This window comes from Choloepus didactylus, chromosome X (assembly GCF_015220235.1).
Source record: "Choloepus didactylus isolate mChoDid1 chromosome X, mChoDid1.pri, whole genome shotgun sequence".
Lineage (NCBI taxonomy): Eukaryota > Metazoa > Chordata > Mammalia > Pilosa > Megalonychidae > Choloepus > Choloepus didactylus.
The window spans coordinates 30,856,563-30,884,397 of record NC_051334.1 but is presented as its reverse complement, the minus strand read 5'-3'; the positions used below and the strand labels follow the sequence as shown (position 1 = coordinate 30,884,397).

General features: G+C 37.7%; 1 protein-coding gene across 10 annotated transcripts in view; it reads left to right on the top strand.

The window, feature by feature from the left end:
• DMD (dystrophin) overlaps nt 1–27,835 on the top strand; it is a 2,178,366-nt gene that overhangs the window by 1,766,044 nt on the left and 384,487 nt on the right. For all 10 annotated transcript variants that reach the window (XM_037821041.1, XM_037821045.1, XM_037821047.1 and 7 more), the window contains one exon: nt 16,764–16,910. In XM_037821041.1, the coding sequence (XP_037676969.1) occupies nt 16,764–16,910 (147 nt within the window). The remainder of the gene's footprint in view (nt 1–16,763; nt 16,911–27,835) is intronic.

Below are 27,835 nucleotides of genomic sequence, written 5' to 3'. Positions count from 1 at the left end.
CAACCATACCAAAAATGGATCCTTTAATATGCCAGTAAATCTTGTTTACTGAGGATTTAGTCCAGAAGCTTTGCTCGTGGCTGGTGGTAATTATAAATACTATTCCTCAAGAGTCATAAGTAATAAAAAAAAAAGTTAAGTAATATACTATCAGCATTAAAGGATCTAAGAACTCATTCATTTGTTCATTCTCAGTATGCTGAAACCTATACCCAGAGAGGTCAGATCTCATTATAGTGTATGAATATTTAATTTATTTTATCTGCTGTATTAATGGCATCTTAGTCTTCCTGGGAAAGCAAGCATTTTTATTAGCCTGTATATATGTGCAGGTACCTCATTAACTAGAAACAGTTTTAAAATGTGAAAGTTATTTATTTAACTGAAATTCTGTATTTCTTAGAAAATGGCAGTGTGCAGGCATTTTCTCCGTTGGCATCAGCCAATGTTGTAAGAAGTTTAAAGTTCACAATTATGTTACTTTCCTACCATAAGGACAACAAGGAACTTTTTAAGAATAAATAACCCAAGGAGTGGGCTCCTGCTGTGTTCTTGTCATGCTTGCAATTACAGTTTTCAAAACTGTACAGCTAACATTGACACCAATGCTATGCCTTACACAACCTTCCATTAATAACTAAGTTAAGCAATTGGCATTGAATAATTGTTCTCAGTAAGCTAGTTTTCTGGGCATTAGGGGAACAGATGTGCCTACAATGCTAATATAACCCTCTCATTTTAATGGGGCCTTAACACAAGAGAACTTTTTCATAATAAGATTTGTTTCATACCAAAAATATTTTTAGTTTTATTTCTCATTTACTATAGGTTTTGCTATCAAAAGCATTTACCAAAAGCAGTACTTCTCAAACCTTTCTACTTCACTTCTCCTAATGGCCAAAGAATTGAAGCCTGATTTCTCCCTCTTCTACCTGCTCATCTCCTTTTACCATGAGCATGAAATTTCCTTGGTGTTCCTTAGTTTTTTAAACCTCGTGTCAATTTTATGTTCTCTTCCATAGTATGTTTTAGTATTTTCATGTGAAAAAAAAATTATTTTCTCCAAAATCTTAAGCAAAACGAATCCTTCAGTACATTAACCTATAGGTATGAAAGCATAATTTGCGAAGCATGATTTTAAGGATGGCCCAATTTGTGCAGGCCTCATCTTGTTCAGCCCATTTCTTTCTTTTATTGACACAAGCATAACGAGTAGATCTCTGCCATTTTAAATTTATCTTCTGTGGTTTCATGTGATCATTGTCCATGGCTGGTAGTTCCTTGTAACTTTGAATCCATATTCTTTGAGGCTTGTATGCAGCAGTCACTTAACTAATGATTTAACTGCCGTCTTAAGTCAGGTTCCCTGGAAGCAGAGCCTGAGAACAGGGGTGTGAGTGCATGGGTTTATAGAGAGTCTGCTCTCAGAAGAGAACCGTAAGGTAGTAGGGAAGGGTTAGAGGGGAGGAGGATGAACCGCCAATATGCGGCCTCAGGCAAAGTCGAACCTGGTGTCCTGATTTATAGGGAAAGGGCTCTGGAGCATAAACCACACAGCAGAGTTGTCCTTTTATTCCCCATCAGTCAGTATTGCCTGTGGCCAGTGGTGTGCTGGTATTTATCAACCGGCTTTGGTGAGGTGGAACCCCTGATTTGTCACATTTTCCAATTTTTGTGGTGTAAATACTCCCATCATGGCTGATTTCAAGCTGCCAACATGATGTCACTGAACACCAAATCAGAAAGAGATGTACACAATTGGGTCTCAGGTTCCACTACACTACACCACTGGCTGTGGCATGGGTTACCTCCTGGGGGCCTGGGTTACTTACTGGGCCCAGGTGCTCCCATCAGCAGAGGTTACCTGTCTGGAGAAGAAGGAAGCTGTGAGACATTAGCAGTCAGCAGTTACAGATGCTGGGACATGGATGCCCAGGCCAGGTATAGGGGACACCAACAGTGTCCCCTATAGCTGTTAAGTAAATCTAGTAATCTACTCAACCTCCATATCTTAGCATAGCTTTTTCAATGCCATTTTGTTCTTGCATGTGCAACAACTCTTTAGAAGTAATGAAAATTTTGTTTCTTTATGGAAAGTCCCCTCCCCACCTCCATAAAATTCTCTCCCCAGCATCTCCAAGCCACCTATTGGAATTGGTGATAGCAGAGAAGAGAAGATGAAAAGGTCTAAGGAAGTGATGATTATTAGTGAGAAAATGGCTTTGTAAGTGACTTTGGTTTTATACTTGCAAAAGCGTTAAGAGTCTGAATTAATCAGATAATTGTGAATTTGACAATTCAAGTTATCCAGACATAGTCCTAGAGAATGTCCAGTATTTTTGATGGCGGTGGTTCTCAAATTTTAGCGTGCATTAGAAGCACCTGCAGGGCTTGTGGAAACCAAGATTGGTGGACCTCTCCCCAGAGGTGCCAATTCAGTAAGTCTGGGGTGGGGCCTGAGAATCTGCATTTCTAGCAAGTTCCTAGGTGATGTTGATGCTGCTGCTCCAGGGACTACTCTTTAAGAACCAGTGTTCTTCAGTAAAGCTACTGTATGTGTATGCACATACAGATTTTGTGTATGGTTAGTAATTCTTCAATCACTAGTAATAAATATGTCATTTATTATTTCTTTTATATATATATATATATATATATATATATATATCCAAAACATCCCATTTAAAATGAATGCCTCCTCATAGAGTGATTGATAGTTTAGGTAGGGCACATAGTTTCACTCAGGAACCTTGAAATGAATAATCGCCTCTTCTTTTCTAAATCTCTTTTTTAGAAGGCAGTCACAATTTTTTATTTCAGTATCCTTGTTAGTGTTTTAATGGCAGTGACACAATTTTGGGGGTTGCTTTCGATGACCTGGAGCCTAACCTGCCTGGCCAGCATTAACATTTAAAAAATATTCCATCACGTTATTTTTCACTTTGTGTAAATGTTATCACATTTACCAACAGTAGTTAAATTAAAAAATAATCTTCATAATTTTCTGCCAAATCTTCTTATTATAAACAAGTACTTTACAGAATTTCTGAAATCCGGGACATTAAGAATAGATGAAGTCATTCAACTTGTTTTAGTTAAGACCTGCTCACTGAAATGTGAATAGCTGATTGCTTATGTGAGAATTCCTACATTTAATAACTTATCTTGCTAATCCTTTGTGGCTTTGTTGTAAAAAGAACTAATGTTCAGAAATACCCAGTATCCCTGAATGACTTTGTATGGGTGGGGAGGAAGGTGTATATGTGTGTGTCAAAGTAGAGATGGGTGTGGGGTGAAACTGGAAGAGCAACTAGGGGGGAGGAAGAAGTAGTTGGGGAAGTTTGTTTCCCAATGGTGGAGCAAAATCAATTAACCAAATGCCTGTGAAAAAATTGTGGGGTAGGGCCAGTAGTATATGTAATGAGAATTATGGGACAAAAATGATATAACAGAAACAAATGTTTTAAAATTTCCTTTAACATTAAACAAGAAACATTAAAAACAAACTTTCCCCCTTATACTGGAATTGTGGGAGGGGGATTAGAAAAAGTAAATTTTACATTAGAAGTAATTTGATTGGTATCTATATAAAATTGAAATAGCTATGTTCAAAGCCACTCAAATCAAATGTACATTAAACAATTGTGTTAACTGAATTAGGCAGAGTAAGGGCACATTGATTTTCAATAGTTTTGAAAATTGGTCCACATGTCATTGCTAGGCTTTTTCTTTGTAAACTTCAATATTTATTAAGTTTTCACAGGATGTTCAGCCCTGAAATGTCACTCTCTTAACCAGAATGAGGCTGGAGAATCTAACACTAAGATAGATTTCTATTTTCTTTTAAAGAATTGATTTTATGGTGAGTTTTTTTTTCTTCATCTAAAGAGCCTGCCAGTCCTGTTTGGAAACATACTTATTTTTAGAACTCTTGTTCACTTGCACTCTGCATTATTATAGACTCAGTGGGCTCATTTAGAAATTTTCCCTATCAAATATTTATATTCTGTCATCATTATCTTAACATTGCATAAGCAAGTTAGCAAACAGAATAAAATCAATTTATCGGCAATATAAGCCAAAGTGCCGTGACTAAATAGAAACTAAAGTGAATGAGGGGCAGAAACAATGTATTGATTTGGTTTTTAAAACCAGTGACTAAACCACTGCTGAGTTTCCTTTTATTTATTTTTTTCCTACTCTTTAAAAAAATTTAACCCGATTTGGAGTTTGTACATTGCTGAGAACCTAAACCCTTTTAGGTCTTATTAAATAATTCCCATTCAGTTGCTTCATGGATTGAGGACAAGTAGGCCACATCCAACAATATTTCACCCACTTCCCCCACTACTTGCCAGCTGGCTGTTGGCCTCCACTCATTTCCAACAAGGGCATGCTACAGCAAGAGAATGGTTCATTGTTTTAGGCCTACACAAACCCAATACTAGAATCGCCATTAGGGTTATCCAATATAACACTGACTTTTGTGCATCCAATAAAGTATAAGGTTAGGGGAAATAGAAGCTAAACAAATAAGCATAAGTTCTATTGATCCTTTGGCTTACACAGTGAATAAAATATTACCTTTGGAATCACCCTAACATTTTCTTATAAAGGTTGAAGGAAGAAATTTTCAAGATTGTCTCCAAGTTAAAATTGTCTGGGGATTGGTTGAATGCCATATTCAAGATGGGTCTTAATGAAATCTGACCCACTTTGATTTCAAAAAAATCTTTAAGTCTTAGTGAAAAGATTATTTTTTAAGTTTTTTTAAAACTGTTTCCCATTGAAATAGTATTCTCCTTTAGATAATCAATATAGCATCACTCCCAAAGATTTTGCAGACCCTAAGTCATACTCCTTTTCTGAAAAGAAAAAAAAAAAAGCTCTTACAGATACTACTTAAGCATGACATATTTGTTAGTTGAATACCAATCACTTTTTTTAAAGGGTACATTTCACCAGTGACTTTGAATTTTTTTCTTTAAATGACATTTGAGTACATTGATTAGACAGCTGGCACTTAGACACATTTGTGTAAGTGGTGATTTATTCATCATTTGCATGTATTTAGCTGGACATTATCATGATAGCAGTTGTTATAATAGGATATGAATTTAGATACTACCTTAAGATTTGAGCATAGAAATCAGAGTACTATCTTTTTTTAAAAGCAGTTTTATTCACACACCATTCATTCCATCCAAAGGGTACAATCAGTGGCTCTCAGTATAACCACAGTTATGCATTCACCACCACAATCAACTTGAGAAAATTTTCATTGCTCCAAAAATTAAAATCCCATTCCCCTAGTATTGACACTTAGCATTTGTATGGTACCTTTGTTACAATTGATGAAAGAATATTACAATATTACTGTTAACTATAGTCCATAGTTTGCATTAGTTGTATTTTTCCCATATACCATCTTATTACTAGCATCTTGTAATAGTGACATATATTTGTTCTAGTTCATGGAAGAACACTCTTAAATTTGTACTATTAACCACAGTCATCATCCACAACAAGGTTCACTATGTTATGCAGCCCCATGTTTTATCTTCTAGTTTTCCTTCTAGTGATACATGTGATTCTAAACTTCCCCTTTCAACCACGATCACACCCCTAATTCAGCACTGTTTATTGCATTCACAATAATGTGCTACCATCACCTCTATCCATTTCCAAACATTTACAATCAACCTTTTTCTTGAGAGAAAAAGTTCTGAATATATGGTGAGAAGAATGAAAACCTTAGTAAACTAGTAACTTGATTTTAGAAGCTAGATCTTTCACACACACACACACACACACACACATTCATACACAGAGGTAAAAATAATAACCACTAATATGTATGGATGGTCAGCATTTCTTGGAAATGAGTACTTAGACTGTCTTTTCAACCTCATAATATGGTGAAATGGAGATGAACCATTATAAAAAAATTACCAAGCTAATTTTTAAAATATGCTCTTGCATAGATTTTAATGAAGGAAATCCATTTTATGTTCTTTTCATTTGGCTTTAGTCAGATATCTTGTTTATTTGTTTCATTTGTAAGAAAGAAAGCCGTTTTGGAAAAACTCAAAACATTTATTAAATTCAGGAACTACAATAGTCCGAAAGTAAAAGTAGATATTGAAGGGCATTTTGCAATCCTTTTCAGCCCTCTTACATTTAATTATTTTTATCTCAGCTCTTAGAAAATTTATATTCACCCTTGATTCATTTCTGCTTTAGTATCTCTAGGTTAATAACAATATATTGAATGGAAAACCAAATCAGCATAAATCCATTTTGATTCAATAGTGAGTGCCTTCCCCATAGAACTAAAATTAAATAAATGGCCTAGTATAAAGGAAACTGGGTATAACATATTATACAGGTAACTCACTACCCTAGATTCCTCTAATAATCCTTATTCATGCATGGCAGATGTAGCTTAATTTGTTTTAATGGAAAAAAAAAAGAATTTGTTGGAAACTGCTACATACAATATTATACTTTGCCCTGCACTGTTTTGGTCAAAAATGTTGCATTTTATAGCTATGGATGCATTTTAGCTTGGAATTTATTTCTTTATAAGCCTTTATAATCACAGTCATCATTTAAATGAAATTATACCATTAGAGTTAATCTGCATGAGCACAAGGTACTTTGTCTCTTTTCTGTACTGTTACATCTCTAGTGCTTAGTACAGTCCCTGGCATATGATGGGTGCTCAATAAACATTGTTTTAATAAATGAATAAATAAACATGCACAAAAGCAACAGGACAAAATGCTCTCAGATATGTAAGACACTTAAAAATTATCATACAAATAATTTACTCCCAGTTGCCACCATCCTCTTTCTTGAGGTCGTTGGTTCTTGCCTGAATTTCATTGTCACTTCTTTGTCCTTTCCACAATCACAGACTGATCTACTTGAGTTTTCAGATGAACATAGAACACTGTGTCATTCCCCCCCGTGGATGACTGCAGTCACTTTATCTACTCAGGAGGTCTCCCCTGGCCTGTCTCAGCATCTTTCTCTGAATTTTCCAAACTCTGTGGTACAATTTTCTCGTAGTATGAAAAAATTACATTATGTTTTAATAACCCACTAAATTGTCTGTTTCTGTCAGTGACCGTGAGCCTGTTGAGAGTTCCGTTCTCCCAATGCATGGTAGATACATGGATAGTACACTTAAGCATATCACCTAGTGGATGTAAAATAAGTGTTTCCAAGCAATTAGTAATTAAATCTAGCTAAAAGAGATATCGAAAATATGTCATTGCCCTTTGCAAAAACCTTCATTGTCTGCATTGCAAAGGCCAACTCATTCAAGACCCACCACAATCTTGCCCCAAGAAAACTGTCAAGATTCATCTTCCACAACTCCCTTACTGCTTTACTGAATGCTTCCACTTATTAATGACCATTTGCTCTTCCTCAAACACACATTAAGCTTTCTTACCTCTTACCCTTTGTTCATGCTTGAACAAATATCCTTCCCTCCCACCCCCAATGCTTCCTCTTAACTTTGCTGGTTTTCATGTACCTGCATTCCAATGCCTAGTTCGAGGAGACCTTACAAAGCTACATGATAGAAGAATGGGGAGAGGCGGGTTCCCCCTCGGGTGATGTCAGAAGTCTGCTCGAAAGAAGCAGCTACCTAAGCAAGGATCTTAGTCCGTGGCTCCCTCATAGATGAATTTATCACACACCACTTTTCAGTCTCCCTGACTATATTGAATAGGGCCATGTGTGACTTTATGTTCTCAATGTTGCCTGACACAATGCTTTATTGGTCGTAGGTGGAGTAAAGGATAAAGGAAGGAGAAATAGGTCCATCCATTTCCCTAGTCTTTACAACAGCCCCGATGTATCCCTGTTTCTATCCCCTTTCTACGCAAGAGGAAATGCATAGCAAATATTCACAAATAAACCGCCTTGTATTCTAATATTTCATGATCTCTTGGCTCATACCATTCTTTAAGTAACTTTTCTTTAGTGGAAAACCTCAAAAATGAGAGAGAGGGAGAAGGAGTTAGAGAGAGACACACACAGCAAAAGAAAAGCAAGAAAAGGAGAGAGGAAAAGAAGCACCCATAATCCCAACCCCAGCATAATCGCAACCCTGACAGGATCCTCTTTGGGCAAAGTTAAAAAAAGACACATATTCCTTTGAAGAGGTCCTCAGCCTAGTGCCAAGGTTTACCAGTTAGGTAATGGAGCTCAGGTTGGATTTCAGCCTTCTTTGCCCTCTTGACCAGGCCTTAACCTGTACGTCTCTATATGGTGGCCCAGGTATGTAGTCTTCTAATCTTTTCATAAATAAATATTTAAGGCTTTTATTCAGTCTTGCTAAAATGCCCTACAGAAGGTTATACCAAGTTGTACTCCCACCAGCAAGACTATACTTCACTTAAATAGGTTACACCCCCCTTTTTGTTCATTTGCTCCACGTTTATGAAAAGTCCCAGATTGGTACCAAAAAGTGGAATAAATTTTTGCTCAGATGGATAGAGATTATTCAGAAATTAGCACATGCTCCATCATAAAAGAAGTCAAGCGATCAAAAGAATTCAGATACGGAACCTAAAAGAAATAGCACGTTTCTCTTCTTTTCTGAGGGGAGAGCTTGGTGTCAAGTTTCTGTATGAAACTGTGTTTATGAAACAATTGGAGAATAGTTATTTGTCTGAAGTGTTACTAATTAATGCAAAAGTGCTTCATTGTCTTGACCACTTATTCTGTAATAACAATGTATAGAGGGATTATCATGTACTAGGTGCAGGCATATTGTATTGAACAAAATAACATAGAATTGCCTTCATGAAGTTTAGGGTCTTGGGAAGAGACAATGAATAAATAGGTAAATAAATATGGACTTAGAAATTGTGATCAGTGCTCAGAAGGATAATCGAATGCTGAGAGTGAGAATAATAGAGGGAACTTACATCAAATAAGGTAACCAGGGATGGGCTCTCTTTAAAAGTCACATTTAACTGAGATCTATAGTATATGAATAGGAGCCAACCAGGTAGAGAGTGGAAATATAAAACCTCAGGCAGAGGAAATAGCATGCGTGAAGTTTCTAAGTCAAGAGTAAGCTTGTTAAAGTTCTAGGAACTCAGCGTTTTCTGAGTTCTTATTAGAAAGTTTGAGAACCACTGCCTTAGACTTAAGTTTTGACACATGTAGGGCATTGGTAGTGACAGATGTGGGCATGGGCCATGAACATTTTAGACTGGCAGAAATGTTTGCTAATGCAAAATACCTATTAAATGTAAAACTTTGTCCATCTAAAATAACTCTGAAGTTTAAAGAACACACTTCTTGTGGTTGATCTTCCTAACGATTTATGGGTCATTACTCATTTTTAAATAGGAAAACAGATTTCATTAACGGCCATTTCACTTTGTGTTTTATCACATATAATTAAAATATCTCGAGAAAAAAGTATTGGTTTTTCTTCTGTTTCCTTGGCAGCCTAAAAACGTGGCCTGAGTAGATGAGTTATTTATACTTATTAGAGACCTTTTTATTTTAATCATGCATATTTTGCATTTAGCCTCTGTAAAAAACTCATGAACTACCTTTTTAGTTGTTTTAATTGTGTTGTTAGAAAGCTATGAAAAGCTTGAAATGTCTTTTTTTTGTTTGTTTGCTATTTTTTATATAAAGAGGGAACAATTACCATTAGTTTAAAGTTAGGATTTTAGAAATGTATTCCCAAGAAAATAAAAGTAACTAAGGTTTATATAACTTGTTCTTATAAATAAAAACCTTCCCTTTGTGATCAATTCCTTCCTGTTCCTCATTTCCAAATTATATTTGTGGTGGTGAAATGAATGAACATGCATAGAAAAGAAAGAAGATGGATACTAGTATTAAATAAAGATATAATCCTGCTAGTATTTTAAGAACATTGGGGTTATGATCGACACAAAGGGGGAGACATTAAAAGAGAATTTATACTTTTATGTTTGGGAATGCATTCTTTTTCAATAATATGTAAAGAAAGTAGAGAGTACAGCTCTTTTTCATACAAGCATCAGGGTTCTTTTTGGGAAAAACAAAGAAGTTAATTGCTATTCTTTTAGTGCTACAAATTTGAAAGTATGGTGAGTCCAAGGGGAAACTATAGCTAAAAAATAATTAGTGATAATTGCTTTGAAAATAAAAGCCCTACAAATTTCTTCATGCCTATAAATTTAACATTGTTTCCCCCCAATTTTTTTTTTAATTTAATCTACCCCAAGTCATCCTGTTTATGCTACATCTAGGTCATTAGTACTGAGTCTGCTTCATTATTTATGACCTTATTCAGTTTGCTCATCATAAGTGATCCTGCCCAAATATGAAAGTTTACAAGAATTGCTTGCCCTGAAAACTGAAAGCAAGGAAGACAATGAAAAGAAACAGCATAATATTTTGCCTTCAGGCTACCAGAGTAAAAACCGATACTGGAATGGAATGCAGTAGCATCTCTATTTTAAAAGAGTACATGTTTCAGTAGCATAATTTATTGTCAAGAATGTCTCTACCAGAGGCAAACATGATACTAAAAGCACAGGGATGTACTCATTCCATCTGTAAATGCCCCACAGTGTCTTAGCTCCACATAATCCTTCCATATTTGGCAGAAATCAGGGACTCAACACTATGGAAATGGGAGCATATCCTAGTTTTGTTGGAGATTTGTGGGATAGTGTCATGGTATTAGTAATGAAAATCACATAAGAACCTCTTGCAAAAAAAAAAAAAAACAGCCTGACATCTAAAGTTCAAGAGCAAGGGAGGAGGCTGGGGAACCAGGTAAAGTAAGTAGGAGTAGAGGATGTTGTTGGTACCCCACCCAGATACCTTCCCGGAGCTGGTGCACCCATCTCCCTGCAACTCTTTAGAGCTGGCTGCTAAAGGCTCCAAATAGAACCTTTCCCAGAGAACCTCCTCAGCCAAAAGGAAGCCACCTTGCCTTGGAAACTAAATCACCCTTTCTCCCCCCAAACTCATAGGGGGAGCAGCCAATAACTGTTGACACTGAGGTACACAAGGACAACCCCTTTGCCTCAAAGTGGGACCAACCTACTGTGTAATTTGTGCCACCGTGTAATTTGTGCTTCCAGGCTCCCCATGTGTCCAGGCTGATGCTGGTCTCTGCACCCTTGCCTAACCTTCTTGCTCTGTCCTCCTGCTTCTTTCACTCCCCTTCTCTTAAGAGCATTGCCTCAATAAATCACTTGCACAGTAAGTTCTGTCTCAGGCTCTGATTCTCCCCCAGAACCCAGCCTTAGTCAGTAGGTATCTGAGACAAAAGATGAACCAACATCCTGGGCACTGCACCAGACCAGAAATCAGAGGAAAGAACCAAGAATTGCAGATAACAACAGACGTCTCTAAGCCTCATGAAAGTCTTGCCTACATCACATCTCATTTTGTGTTCCTTTTGAATTGGTCCAGCCACATTTGAGCAGCACGTTTCTCCCAGGTATTTTAGAGACTCTAGTTGGCTTCTGATCCTCTGGGCAAAAGCAGGGTATGGCCTCTGACTTTCCTGGCCCCAGTAGCAGGCCCTCACTCCCATCACGATGGTTTATCCGCCAAGAGATGCAGAAGCTACACCTGTAGCTGTACCTGCTCCAAATTCCTAGGTAACTGGGTTCTGTGTGGCTGTGCCTGAGCAAGGTCTGAGAGCCCCAGTGCAATACCAAAGACTGGTATTTACAGGACATGATTTCCTTTTCCTCCTCCTTAGCTTCTCAGTACTAATCCATCATGAAGGGCCCTGGGTCTTTTCCTAACACCTCCCATTTTAAGGCTTTTTTTAAAGGGGTCTTTGTTCACAAGCATTCATTCAATAATGTTTCATTACAGAGAGAAATGCAGTTAGTCACTCCTTCATTTTTGTAGGTAGTAGTTATAATGTAAATTTCTCTGCACAGTTTATATAGCCAAGGAATGATACTTCATTGTCAGACCCTATTAATTTTGAATTCCTGGTTCATGAGACAGGACCTCTGTGATTTAGTAGGTTAAGAATTTGGGAGGAATATTTAAGAGGAGAAGTTTTTCAGATTCAGTAGCACCGTATATAAATACTCACAAATGGTGACTCTGGCAGAGGTAATTCAATTTGAGCAGCCCAGCGTATCCCCTCCTTCTCACTTGTTTGTGCAGCTGCTCCTGCTGTGACCTTTCGTGGATTCTCCTGGACCTCCATCACTAACCCCTCTACTTTCTTTCCATCTGTAAGCCTTCTCTTGCTTCATTTCCCCCTAATCCAGTTTAGATTCCACAGTCTGTTTTTCAATCACAATCTGGATAAAAATTCTCTTGCCCTTAGGTGTTTTGTACCACAACCATCTGACAAAACCCCAAATCTGGATCAACCACTTTCACCATACCTGCATGAAGCACTGTTGGAGAAAGTAAGGCAATTGGACAGTTGATTCCTCTAAAATTTTTTGCTCCCCAGTCCCAAGTGAGTTCTCAACTCTGTCTAGAAACCTCACTACATTTCTTAGGTCAACTCCCTTTTGGTCTCTATCGCACAAATTCAAACTTTCCTACTTGCCCTTAATTCATGTTTTCATTTGACAAATACTCATTGCACAACCATTCTATACCAGGTCTCTTGGCTCCTACTTAACAAAGGAAATGGGGACTCTCAAACTAGAGTTCTCTGAACTTCCTGTTTCTGAACCTTCAAACTGACCTTCTGGGCCTTGCAATAGGGATGGTCCCTTAACTGTCAAATCAAAATTGCTCCTTCAAAAATAGTGTTCCCTTGTTAATAGACAATTCCTTTCTTCTGTTGCAAAAGTGGTCACTGACCATAACTCTAAATATATATGTGAACAAACCCTTGCTACATAAAGATAAGCAAAGATCTGACATGCAATTTCATCCCATAGAAAGAAAAATAATGACATATCAGACTTATATATCGTTCTAAATCAGTACTTTTATATCTATAATCAGACAACATTTAATGAAGTGAAAATTCTGCCTGCATGAGACTAGTCATAATAAAATTAGGCTTGGTTTGCTCTTTCATGGAGAACATATTCCAGATGTTTAAGTGATTCAAAAAAAACCCTGCAGTATAATGGCTCCCTTTGATGTTTCCTTACTTGCTACTTCCAAACTAGAATAAAACCTACTGAAATCCTGGAATCATTTAAAATAGCACATCATATTGTTCAAAGTTAACAATGCTTTTTGACATTTTATGTATAGCATTTAATCATGTAAGCATAAATTCATATGTACAATATTAAAAGCTCTGATATTTGGAATATAGTCAAGCCCAATGTTCCATTCATTTAAATGACATGGTACCTGTATTCACTTTTTACACAGTATCAGGACTCACATTAGTGGGGCCATACTTCTCATTAGATGCAGTTCTAGGCATTGACAGCCTATAGCAGGAAGCCATCCTTGGGTGGTATGGAGCTGCCACCAGAACATAAGCTAAAATATTCAAGTGAACATTGACTTAGGTACTCTCCTGTCTCCTTTTTCTCTTCCTCTTTTCTGCCATCAGTTACCTCCTTTCCTTCATTCTCATGTGCTCGGTGCCCTCATGATAGTTTCTAACTGGCTAAAGTCCCCCAGTGTGCTCATCAGGCCCATCCAGAAAGCTCCCCAAAGTGTTCCTTCCCCCAAATCATTTCTTTATCAACTGACCTCTCTCCAAGAAAAACTCCTATTATCAGATGTCTTAACAGAGATTTAGGAATTGAGATTAAACTCCATGCACATTTTTTTTCTTAATCAATGATAGTAGTAGTAGCAGAAATAGTGGTAGTTTTAGTAGTAGTAGTAAGAATATATAGTAGATGCTCTCTGATCCAACTCACTTAGTACCTGTAGCTCAATGGTTAATTGAAAAAGTTAATAAAACCAGAGAATCATTAAAAATTTTTTGTCTTAAACACTTTCACTTAAAATAGTTACCAATATTTTAATGTCATGTGAAAGCTTTTTTCTTTGAGTGTAGATTCACTGACTGGAGTTCTCTATAAATAACAATGATAATACAAACTTTTTGATTTCTAATGTAGAGAGAGCACATCGGGAATCATGAAGCGCAATCTGAGCGCAGAATTCTAAATCTTTAGGATTGTTTTCCTGATCTTTTACAGTTGTCTTTTCTATACCTGTGATATAACAGTATTTCTTGTTCTTTTTAAAGCAACTTTCCAGGGTATTTAACATGGTTTTCATAGAAATAATAACTTTTTTCTGTTAGACTTATATTTCTTTAGTTTACAAAATATTTAAATTATTTAATTACAATAAGTATAGTGGCAAAAAAAAGATTTGAGAAGATCCACATGAGTGAGAGTGTTAAGCACACAACTCAACTAATGAGAGCAAAGGGGCTGTGCATACAGACTGATGCCACTGACATTTTATTTCGAGCCTGTTAGAGGTTCTAGTCAGTATGTTTCACAGAGAGAATGAAGGCTCTGTCTAGTCTGGTACATATTAAGTTGAGATCAGTTAAGAGAACTTCTACTATAGTTGCTACATATGAGAAGTAAAAAGATCCCATGACAGTGAAGAGTTGAAAAAGGGAGATAAGTCAAAGGAGAGAGGTAGGGGGAGGGGGGGGGAAGAAAGGGAGGGAGGGAGGAGCTATTCTTGTACTATGAGTACTAGAATTTATATTTCAGTCCCTTCACCCTCTAAAACTTTGATGCAGGATTAAATCTTGTGCCCAACTTTAAGGGAGGAAGTGAACATCAAAATATTCTAATAAGGTACATTTGAACACATACATTATCAGATCTAAAAGAAGCCAAACTCTAGAGATGACTAACTGGGATGGATCCTCGACTTAATGGCAGGCAGCCATGCTAGTGAAGGGAGATGCTTAGCACACAAGGCTAACCTGCAGTATTGACAGATCTGCCTGGTTGTTCTGCCATCTCTCTAGTGGTATCCCTGTTTATGATTACCACTCACATGGTATTTATTTGAGGTTACTAGAAAAGCATGTTCTTATCCAGAAGAGATTGGTTCCATTTTATAGCCACCATCCTTGTCCATGTTTCCCATGTTTTCCTGTTGACAGTTAAGAAATCCTTTTTCTAATCTTCCTATTACGTGAAACAAAAGTGGATCATTTCTTTTTAGAGATATGAATTCACATATATGGATTTAACCACCTTTCTCCGTGGACAGTTTTAATCTTTTAATCCATGTGTTTACTTATAAGAAGATGGAATAATAGTATTTACTATTAAGTCCTCTGAAAAACTTTTTTTAGTTTCAGACGGATTTTGATGACATTCCACTGACATGAAGTTAAATCAAAATGAATATATCACATACGATGGTGTGTGTGTGTGTGTGTGTGTGTGTGTGTGTGTGTGTGGTCAGAAGGGTTTCTTCCTTTATTTTATGTTTTTATCAAGATGTAACTCACATACCATAAAATTCACCTTTTTAAAGTGAGTGGGTTTTAGTATATTTATAAGATTGTGCAACCAACACCACTAAAATAGTCCAGAGCAATTTCATTACCCTCAAAAGAAACCCCATAATTTTTTAATACAATGTTTTTAATTGCCTCTTTTAAAAACTAAGTTCAACAGAGCACATAACATAATGTCTTTTAATAGCTAAGAACTATTTGAGGCTTATACTCCATACAATGCCATATTTTAGTGGTGAGATATCCAGGCTGATTTGGCTCACTCCATTTGGATTGGGAAAGATTGGGAGGGGTACAGGTGAACAGTTGAGGTCAATGTAAACAAGGATTTTATCAACATAGTGAACCAGACAGAGTGAACAGACAGAGAAGTAACACCTGCATAGATCAAGCAAGCCAAAACAGCACATATAGCCAAGTAAAGTGATGCTGTCCTTGTGCACAAACATTATATTACGCAAACTGTTCTCCTAAGTGAGGTAATTTATCCCTTAGAAATTGCTCATTGGAACATTTGGACATCATGCATCATGTTAAAGATCCATAAATGTTATCTCAATAGGGAAGATATGATGTACAGTAATATCCTCCCCATATCTGCATAGGGTTCTTCTGCTCAACAGATTGTCATGATGCATCGCATCAGAGAATCCTGCTCTAGTGCGTCAGAGACAGTCAAGAAGTCCCATGAGAGCCTTCTTAAGTCGTTGCTACAAGGACTAAAAATAACAGGAGACTAGAAAGTCATTCTTGGGACTTGACAAAATACCCCAATCCCTAAATGAAACTATTTATTATGTGGTGGGTGCAAAGTTTGAATGCAATATTTTATGATTGAGTATAGCTTTTTATTGTAAAAAATAAAGATCCATCTCTGGCTGTGCAATGAGTAGAATTTAGAATCTAGCAGCACTATATTTTTCACCATTACTTTGCCAATTGGAATTTCTTTGGAGAAGTGTATAAAATAGTAATTACGCACATGCACTCTGGAAGGAGACAAACTTGGGTATGAATTCTCAGGTGTGAAATGAGAATTCTCCTGCTATTAACCTGATAGGATTGTTACACAGGAATAAAATACAATTATGTATGGATAGAATTCATCACAGCATTAGGGCCCAAGGAAGTGCTCAATAAATATTAGCTATTATTTTGTATCCACTAATAAATGTTCATTGTTTTAGTACAACCATAATAGAGCAAATGTCACTGGCACTGCACTCTTAACAGAATAAGATATCTTTTAGTTCCCATGTGTCTCTGTTTCTTTGCTTTAAATGTTCTCAACTTCCAATTTGTCCTTGATTATTTCACACAGGCACTTCGAGGAGAAATTGCGCCTCTTAAGGAAAATGTAAGCCACGTCAATGACCTTGCCCGCCAGCTCACTGCATTGGGCATTCAGCTCTCACCATATAACCTCAGCACTCTGGAAGACCTGAACACCAGATGGAAGCTTCTGCAGGTAGGCCTATTATGAGCATTGTCTCTCCTTGTTACGATAAAAGAATATACAGATAGAACTTATTTGTGTGGAAAAATAAAAGTAGTTTCTTCATTTGATATTCCTGATATTTTGTGAGGATAGGATATTTTATACTATTTGCTAAGTCCCTATATAACTGTGTTCAAACCTACTAATATTAATTTCCATAAATGGCTAAAAATCAGACTTTAGTATGTCTTACAATAAATCTGGAAAATAATGCTGAATCATGATGGAAAAATTGAATTATTGGCATGCAGTTACTTTGTACTATTGTTGCTTGGATTCCTAAAACCTTCTTTCCCTTGGGAATCCTAATTTAAACAAAAGTCAATAGAAAGACTCATTCTAAAATCTTTTGAAGAAAGAACATCCTCTCACAAGCCCACACATGGAAGCTTTTTATAGGTTTGCATAAGAAATACAGAGACTTGTAAGTGTGTTCAAGGTCACACTTACCAGCTATGGATCCTTGGATAGGTTATTTAACCTTGTTGAGCCTCAGATTTTCATCTGAAAAAAATGGGAATAATATAAGTCTCTATAACATCAGCTTATTGTTAGGATGAAATAAGTAAAAATATATATAACGTGCTTGGAACAGTACCTGCAACATAGTAAACATCCCATACATGCTAGCTCTTGGTGTCATTGCAGTTATAATTGTTAATTAGAACACACAGGTTCTGAAATCAGACTTACTAGCTGAGTGACCTTGAGGTCACGTAACCTCTCTGATTGTCCGTTTCCTCATCTGTAACAAGGTTGCTGTAATGTTAGATGAGGTCATTCATGTAGAGTTCTTAGTATAGTGCCTGGCTTGTAGTTGGAACTCAGAAAATGGCTGTGGTGGTGGAGGAGGTGTGGTTCTATGTTCACTTTGTGCAGGACACTGCGTTACACCCCAAGGCAGATACAGCCCCATTTCAAGGTATCCCCAGAAGCCCGGAGGTTTGTCGACTCCTGAGAGTGCAGCCACTGTACTGCTTGTCCACTGCAGTGGTTTCCCAAGGGACTCCAGTGGCTTTTCTTGCCTGGAGGGATAGAATGCCAACAGCAGAAACTTCCAGCTGAGTGACTTTCTCCCTAAAAATGGTTTAACCATAGAATTAAAGAATCATTTTTTCTCCTTTTCCAATCTCATAGGATGCAAATAGTATGCTTCTGGAGACAGAGAGGAAATTGGGTTTAAAAATATTTGCTTTCAATGTTTTAATGAGGAAAAAAATGACAAACCAGATTACATATCCTACCAGCAGCCCATTTAGGGGCGTGATTGAAAGTGCTGTTAAAGAAATGCTAGATCTTTAATAAAAACAAGTTCCACATTCAAGACCTCTTGAGATCTCATGTAATTTAATTCTTGTTGTGATAGATAGTCTTGAAATATTTGTATGATAGATTGTTATAAGTGGCATGGACTAAAGCAAGGCAATATAGTTAAGCAGTTATATGCCTTTCTATGTCGGTTTGCTCCATAGTGGTTGAGTACTATTAAAATCTTATTAGAGGCAGGGCAAGATGGCAGACTGGTGAGCTGTATGTTTTAGTTACTCCTCCAGGAAAGTAGGTAAAAAGCCAGGAACTGCGTGGACTGGACACCACAGAGCAATCTGTCTTTGGGCATACTTCATACAACACTCATGAAAACGTGGAACTGCTGAGATCAGCGAAATCTGTAAGTTTTTGCGGCCAGGGGACCCGCGCCCCTCCCTGCCAGGCTCAGTCCCGGGGGAGGAGGGGCTGTCAGCTCCAGGAAGGAGAAGGGAGAATTGCAGTGGCTGCTCTTACCGGAAACTCATTCTACTGATTCAAACTCCAACCATAGATAGACTGAGGCCAGACACCAGAGACTCTGAGAGCAGCCAGCCCAGCAGAGAGGAGACGGGCATAGAAGGAAAACAACACGAGAAGCTCCAAAGTAAAAGCAGAGGATTTTTGGAGTTCTGGTGAACACAGAAAGGGGAAGGGCGGAGATCAGGCCTTGAGGCGCATATGCAAATCCCGAAGCAAGGCTGATCTCTCTGCCCTGGGCACCTTTCCTTAATGGCCCTGGTTGCTTTGTCTATTAGCATTTCAATAACCCATTAGATCTCTGAGGAGGGCCTTTTTTTTTTTCTTTTTTTTTTTTTTTTTTTAAATCCTTTTTGCTTTTTCTAAAACAATTACTCTAAGAAGCTCAATACAGAAAGCTTCAAAGAATTGAAATTTGGGCACGTCAAGTCAAGAGCAGAACTAAGAGAGCTCTGAGACAAAAGGCAATAATCCAGTGGCTGAGAAAATTCACTAAACAACACAACTTCCCAAGAAAAGGGGGGTGTCCGCTCACAGCCACCATCCCGGTGGACAGGAAACACTCCTGCCCATCGCCAGCCCCATAGCCCAGAGCTGCCCCAGACAACCCAGTGTGACGGAAGTGCTTCAAATAACAGGCACACACCACAAAACTGGGCGTGGACATTAGCCTTCCCTGCAACCTCAGCTGAATGTCCCAGAGCTGGGAAGGGGGAGCAGTGTGAATTAACAGAGCCCCATTCAGCCATCATTTGAGCAGACTGGGAGCCTCCCAACACAGCCCAGCAGCCCAGAACTGCCCTGGGGGGACGGCACTCACCTGTGACATAGCACAGTCATCCCTCAACAGAGGACCCGGGGTGCACAGCCTGGAAGAGGGGCCCACTTGCAAGTCTCAGGAGCCATACGCCAATACCAAAGACTTGTGGGTCAGTGGCAGAGACAAACTGTGGCAGGACTGAACTGAAGGATTAGACTATTGCAGTAGCTTTAAAACTCTAGGATCATCAGGGAGATTTGATTGTTAGGGCCACCCCCCCTCCCCGACTGCCCAGAAACACGCCCCACATACAGGGCAGGCAACACCAACTACACACGCAAGCTTGGGACACCAATTGGGCCCCACAAGACTCACTCCCCCACTCACCAAAAAGGCTAAGCAGGGGAGATCTGGCTTGTGGAGAACAGGTGGCTCGTGGACGCCACCTGCTGGTTAGTTAGAGAAAGTGTACTCCACGAAGCTGTAGATCTGATAAATTAGAGATAAGGACTTCAACTGGTCTACAAACCCTAAAAGAACCCTATCAAGGTCAGCAAATGCCACGAGGCCAAAAACAACAGAAAATTATAAAGCATATGAAAAAACCAGACGATATGGATAACCCAAGCCCAAGCACCCAAATCAAAAGACCAGAAGAGACACACCTAGAGCAGCTACTCAAAGAACTAAAGATGAACAATGAGACCCTAGTACGGGATATGAAGGAAATCAAGAAGACCCTAGAAGAGCATAAAGAAGACATTGCAAGACTAAATAAAAAAATGGATGATCTTATGGAAATTAAAGAAACTGTTGACCAAATTAAAAAGATTCTGGACACTCATAGTACAAGACTAGAGGAAGTTGAACAACGAATCAGTGACCTGGAAGATGACAGAATGGAAAATGAAAGCATAAAAGAAAGAATGGGGAAAAAAATTGAAAAACTCGAAATGGACCTCAGGGATATGATAGATAATATGAAACGTCCAAATATAAGACTCATTGGTGTCCCAGAAGGGGAAGAAAAGGGTAAAGGTCTAGGAAGTGTATTCAAAGAAATTGTTGGGGAAAACTTCCCAAATCTTCTAAACAACATAAATACACAAATCATAAATGCTCAGCGAACTCCAAATAGAATAAATCCAAAAAAACCCACTCCGAGACATATACTGATCACACTGTCAAACATAGAAGAGAAGGAGCAAGTTCTGAAAGCAGCAAGAGAAAAGCAATTCACCACATACAAAGGAAACAGCATAAGACTAAGTAGTGACTACTCAGCAGCCACCATGGAGGCGAGAAGGCAGTGGCACGATATATTTAAAATTCTGAGAGAGAGGAATTTCCAGCCAAGAATACTTTATCCAGCAAAGCTCTCCTTCAAATTTGAGGGAGAGCTTAAATTTTTCACAGACAAAGAAATGCTGAGAGAATTTGCTAACAAGAGACCTGCCCTACTGGAGATACTAAAGGGAGCCCTACAGACAGAGAAACAAAGACAGGACAGAGAGACTTGGAGAAAGGTTCAGTACTAAAGAGATTCGGTATGGGTACAATAAAGTATATTAATAGAGAGAGGGAAAAATATGGCAAACATAATCCAAAGGATAAGATGGCCGATTCAAGAAATGCCTTCACGGTTTTAACGTTGAATGTAAATGGATTAAACTCCCCAATTAAAAGATATAGATTCGCAGAATGGATCAAAAAAAATGAACCATCAATATGTTGCATACAAGAGACTCATCTTAGACACAGGGACACAAAGAAATTGAAAGTGAAAGGATGGAAAAAAATATTTCATGCAAGCTACAGCCAAAAGAAAGCAGGTGTAGCAATATTAATCTCAGATAAAATAGACTTCAAATGCAGGGATGTTTTGAGAGACAAAGAAGGCCACTACATACTAATAAAAGGGGCAATTCAGCAAGAAGAAATAACAATCGTAAATGTCTATGCACCCAATCAAGGTGCCACAAAATACATGAGAGAAACATTGGCAAAACTAAAGGAAGCAATTGATGTTTCCACAATAATTGTGGGAGACTTCAACACATCACTCTCTCCTATAGATAGATCAACCAGACAGAAGACCAATAAGGAAATTGAAAACCTAAACAATCTGATAAATGAATTAGATTTAACAGACATCTACAGGACATTACATCCCAAATCACCAGGATACACATACTTTTCTAGTGCTCACGGAACTTTCTCCAGAATAGATCATATGCTGGGACATAAAACAAGCCTCAATAAATTTAAAAAGATTGAAATTATTCAAAGCACATTCTCTGACCACAATGGAATACAATTAGAAGTCAATAACCATCAGAGACTTAGAAAATTCACAAATACCTGGAGGTTAAACAACACACTCCTAAACAATCAGTGGGTTAAAGAAGAAATAGCAAGAGAAATTGCTAAATATATAGAGACGAATGAAAATGAGAACACAACATACCAAAACCTATGGGATGCAGCAAAAGCAGTGCTAAGGGGGAAATTTATAGCACTAAACGCATATATTAAAAAGGAAGAAAGAGCCAAAATCAAAGAACTAATGGATCAACTGAAGAAGCTAGAAAATGAACAGCAAACCAATCCTAAACCAAGTAGAAGAAAAGAAATAACAAGGATTAAAGCAGAAATAAATGACATAGAGAACAAAAAAACAATAGAAAGGATAAATATCACCAAAAGTTGGTTCTTTGAGAAGATCAACAAGATTGACAAGCCCCTAGCTAGACTGACAAAATCAAAAAGAGAGAAGACCCATATAAACAAAATAATGAATGAAAAAGGTGACATAACTGCAGATCCTGAAGAAATTAAAAAAATTATAAGAGGATATTATGAACAACTGTATGGCAACAAACTGGATAATGTAGAAGAAATGGACAATTTCCTGGAAACATATGAACAACCTAGACTGACCAGAGAAGAAATAGAAGACCTCAACCAACCCATCACAAGCAAAGAGATCCAATCAGTCATCAAAAATCTTCCCACATATAAATGCCCAGGGCCAGATGGCTTCACAGGGGAATTCTACCAAACTTTCCAGAAAGAACTGACACCAATCTTACTCAAACTCTTTCAAAACATTGAAAAAAATGGAACACTACCTAACTCATTTTATGAAGCTAACATCAATCTAATACCAAAACCAGGCAAAGATGCTACAAAAAAGGAAAACTACCGGCCAATCTCCCTAATGAATATAGATGCAAAAATCCTCAACAAAATACTTGCAAATCGAATCCAAAGACACATTAAAAAATCATACACCATGACCAAGTGGGGTTCATTCCAGGCATGCAAGGATGGTTCAACATCAGAAAAACAATCAATGTATTACAACACATTAAAAACTCGAAAGGGAAAAATCAATTGATCATCTCAATAGATGCTGAAAAAGCATTTGACAAAATCCAACATCCCTTTTTGATAAAAACACTTCAAAAGGTAGGAATTGAAGGAAACTTCCTCAACATGATAAAGAGCATATATGAAAAACCCACAGCCAGCATAGTACTCAATGGTGAGAGACTGAAAGCCTTCCCTCTAAGATCAGGAACAAGACAAGGATGCCCGCTGTCACCACTGTTATTCAACATTGTGCTGGAAGTGCTAGCCAGGGCAATCCGGCAAGACAAAGAAATAAAAGGCATCCAAATTGGAAAAGAAGAAGTAAAACTGTCATTGTTTGCAGATGATATGATCTTATATCTAGAAAACCCTGAGAAATCAACGATACACCTACTAGAGCTAATAAACAAATTTAGCAAAGTAGCGGGATACAAGATTAATGCACATAAGTCAGTAATGTTTCTATATGCTAGAAATGAACAAACTGAAGAGACACTCAAGAAAAAGATACCATTTTCAATAGCAACTAAAAAAATAAAGTACCTAGGAATCAACTTAACCAAAGATGTAAAAGACCTATACAAAGAAAACTACATAACTCTACTAAAAGAAATAGAAGGGGACCTTAAAAGATGGAAAAATATTCCATGTTCATGGATAGGAAGGCTAAATGTCATTAAGATGTCAATTCTACCCAAACTCAATCTACAGATTCAATGCAATCCCAATCAAAATTCCAACAACCTACTTTGCAGACTTGGAAAAGCTAGTTATCAAATTTATTTGGAAAGGGAAGATGCCTCGAATTGCTAAAGACACTCTAAAAAAGAAAAACGAAGTGGGAGGACTTACACTCCCTGACTTTGAAGCTTATTATAAAGCCACAGTTGCCAAAACAGCATGGTACTGGCACAAAGATAGACATATAGATCAATGGAATCGAATTGAGAATTCAGAGATAGACCCTCAGATCTATGGCCGACTGATCTTTGATAAGGCCCCCAAAGTCACCGAACTGAGCCATAATGGTCTTTTCAACAAATGGGGCTGGGAGAGTTGGATATCCATATCCAAAAGAATGAAAGAGGACCCCTACCTCACCCCCTACACAAAAATTAACTCAAAATGGACCAAAGATCTCAATATAAAAGAAAGTACCATAAAACTCCTAGAAGATAATGTAGGAAAACATCTTCAAGACCTTGTATTAGGAGGCCACTTCCTAGACTTTACACCCAAAGCTCAAGCAACAAAAGAGAAAATAGATAAATGGGAACTCCTCAAGCTTAGAAGTTTCTGCACCTCAAAGGAATTTCTCAAAAAGGTAAAGAGGCAGCCAACTCAATGGGAAAAAATTTTTGGAAACCATGTATCTGACAAAAGACTGATATCTTGCATATACAAAGAAATCCTACAACTCAATGACAATAGTACAGACAGCCCAATTATAAAATGGGCAAAAGATATGAAAAGACAGTTCTCTGAAGAGGAAATACAAATGGCCAAGAAACACATGAAAAAATGTTCAGCTTCACTAGCTATTAGAGAGATGCAAATTAAGACCACAATGAGATACCATCTAACACCGGTTAGAATGGCTGCCATTAAACAAACAGGAAACTACAAATGCTGGAGGGGATGTGGAGAAATTGGAACTCTTATTCATTGTTGGTGGGACTGTATAATGGTTCAGCCACTCTGGAAGTCAGTCTGGCAGTTCCTTAGAAAACTAGATATAGAGCTACCATTCGATCCAGCGATTGCACTCCTCGGTATATACCCGGAAGATCGGAAAGCAGTGACACGAACAGATATCTGCACGCCAATGTTCATAGCAGCATTATTCACAATTGCCAAGAGATGGAAACAACCCAAATGTCCTTCAACAGATGAGTGGATAAATAAAATGTGGTATATACACACGATGGAATACTACGCGGCAGTAAGAAGGAACGATCTGGTGAAACATATGACAACATGGATGAACCTTGAAGACATAATGCTGAGCGAAATAAGCCAGGCACAAAAAGAGAAATATTATATGCTACCACTAATGTGAACTTTGAAAAATGTAAAACAAATGGTTTATAATGTAGAATGTAGGGGAACTAGCAGTAGAGAGCAATTAAGGAAGGGGGAACAATAATCCAGGAAGAACAGATAAGCTATTTAACGTTCTGGGGATGCCCAGAAATGACTATGGTCTGTTAATTTCTGATGGTTGTAGTAGGAACAAGTTCACTGAAATGTTGCTATATTATGTAACTTTCTTGGGGTAAAGTAGGAACATGTTGGAAGTTAAGCAGTTATCTTAGGTTAGTTGTCTTTTTCTTACTCCCTTGCTATGGTCTCTTTGAAATGCTCTTTTATTGTATGTTTGTTTTCTTTTTAACTTTTTTTTTCATACAGGTGATTTGAAAAAAGAAGGGAAAGTTAAAAAAAAAAAAAAAAAAAAAAAGAAAAAAGACAGACAAGGGAAAAAAAAAAAAAAAAAAAAAAGATGTAGTGCCCCCTTGAGGAGCCTGTGGAGAATGCAGGGGTATTCGCCTACCCCACCTCCATGGTTGCTAACATGACCACAGACATAGGGGACTGGTGGTTTGATGGGTTGAGCCCTCTACCATAAGTTTTACCCTTGGGAAGACGGTTGCTGCAAAGGAGAGGCTAGGCCTCCCTGTATTTGTGCCTAAGAGTCTCCTCCTGAATGCCTCTTTGTTGCTCAGATGTGGCCCTCTCTCTCTGGCTAAGCCAACTTGAAAGGTGAAATCACTGCCCTCCCCCCTACGTGGGATCAGACACCCAGGGAAGTGAATCTCCCTGGCAACGTGGAATATGACTCCCAGGGAGGAATGTAGACCTGGCACCGTGGGACGGAGAACATCTTCTTCACCAAAAGGGGGATGTGAAAGGAAATGAAATAAGCTTCAGTGGCAGAGAGATTCCAAAAGGAGCCGAGAGGTCACTCTGGTGGGCACTCTTATGCACACTTTAGACAACCCTTTTTAGGTTCTAAAGAATTGGGGTAGCTGGTGGTGGATACCTGAAACTATCAAACTACAACCCAGAACCCATGAATCTCGAAGACAGTTGTATAAAAATGTAGCTTATGAGGGGTGACAATGGGATTGGGAAAGCCATAAGGACCAAACACCACTTTGTCTAGTTTATGGATGGATGTGTAGAAAAGTAGGGGAAGGAAACAAACAGACAAAGGTACTCAGTGTTCTTTTTTACTTCAATTGCTCTTTTTCACTCTAATTGTTATTCTTGTTATTTTTGTGTGTGTGCTAATGAAGGTGTCAGGGATTGATTTAGGTGATGAATGTACAACTATGTAATGGTACTGTAAACAATCGAAAGTACAATTTGTTTTGTATGACTGCGTGGTATTTGAATATATCTCAATAAAATGATGATAAAAAAAAAAAAAAATCTTATTAGATGTATCCGTAGTATGTTTTTTTTTTCATTTTAATCATAAATAAAAGCAATAAATATCTAAAAAAAAACCAATGGCCACTTTTGCTCCATTCAAGAATTCTTGAACTATATTTTAAACATTTCTTTTAAAGACCTGAGTGACACATTTGTTTTCTCAGAATGAGGTAGAAGATTTTTGACAACGGTGTGTAAATTTATAAGTGAGGCCAAATTGATAGGACTGATAGGAAACGTAAAAAAAAAAAAAAATTCTGTTAAGTGATAAATTCTAACTGCACTAGTTGTTAGGTGTAAAATATGAAAAATACTAATAGCTTTTTTTAGAGAAGTTGTAAGTTTACAGAAAAAATCATGCATAAAACAGAGTTCCCGTATACCACCCTATAATAGCTTACTTTTCATCCATTCTTTAAAATGAATAAGGACTTGGTGATAAGTACAGGAAGTATGTGTAAGGAGATAGTGTGATGCAGTAAAAAGAGCATGGGGGTGAGTTTTAGGAGGCTAAATTCAAACTTAAGCTCAGCCATTATTTTGCCATGTTAGCTTGGGAAAGCCATTTAACATCCTCTCGGTTCAATTGCCTCATTTGTAAAATGAGACTATTGTAGATAATCGTTAAGGTCACATCCATTTCAGTTCTTTGATTCTTTGTCTGAATAACTGGGGGATATCCACACATGACAAAATCTAATTTAGAATCAGTGAAGTTGCTTCCTCTATTCATAATGCAGATGTGGCTTGTTGGAATTATGTTTCTCCTTCTAGAACTCTAAATTTTTTAACCCCTCGTCCCCCAACACAGCCTCCTCATATTAAACATACAAAAATCAGTTCAATCATTTTATGGTATATGCTCTTAATATAGCAAATTTCATATGTTTCTATTTTTGAACATGACCTTAAAGATGTAAGAAGTCTTTTTAGCAGAAAGCTAATAAATCCAGGTTTTGGTTTTCACATGACTAACTCAAGTGATTCCATTCTTCTCTTTGACTAAATATGGTAGCTTGGAACTATGTACCCCAGAAAAACATTCTTAATCTTAATCCATTCCTGTGGGTGTGAACCTATTGTAAATAGGACCTTTTGATCGGTTACTTTAGTTAAGATGTTGCCCAACTGAATCAAGATTGGTCTTATCTTATTACTGGAGGCTTTATAGAGAAGGCCACAGAAGGAGAAGACACTTGGAAGCAAGAAGCTGGAAGTCAGCGGAACCCAGAAAAGAAAGAAGATGCCACCATGTGCATTGCCATGTGACAGAAAAGCCAGGGACCAAGGATCACTGACAGCCAGCCCCAGACGGTACAGTCTTCAGGGAGAAAGCATCACCTTGCTTACGTCTCAATTTTGCACTTCTCGTATCCTCAAAACCAATAGATCCCCATTGTGTAAGCCAACCCTTTGTAATACCATTGTAAGGTATTTGTTTTAACATCCAGGAAATGAAAACGCCGCAATGCTAACCACTCTGCTGTGTTATAAATGTGAGTCCTTGTTCAGAAACAGAACAAGGCAAGAGAATGGGGTT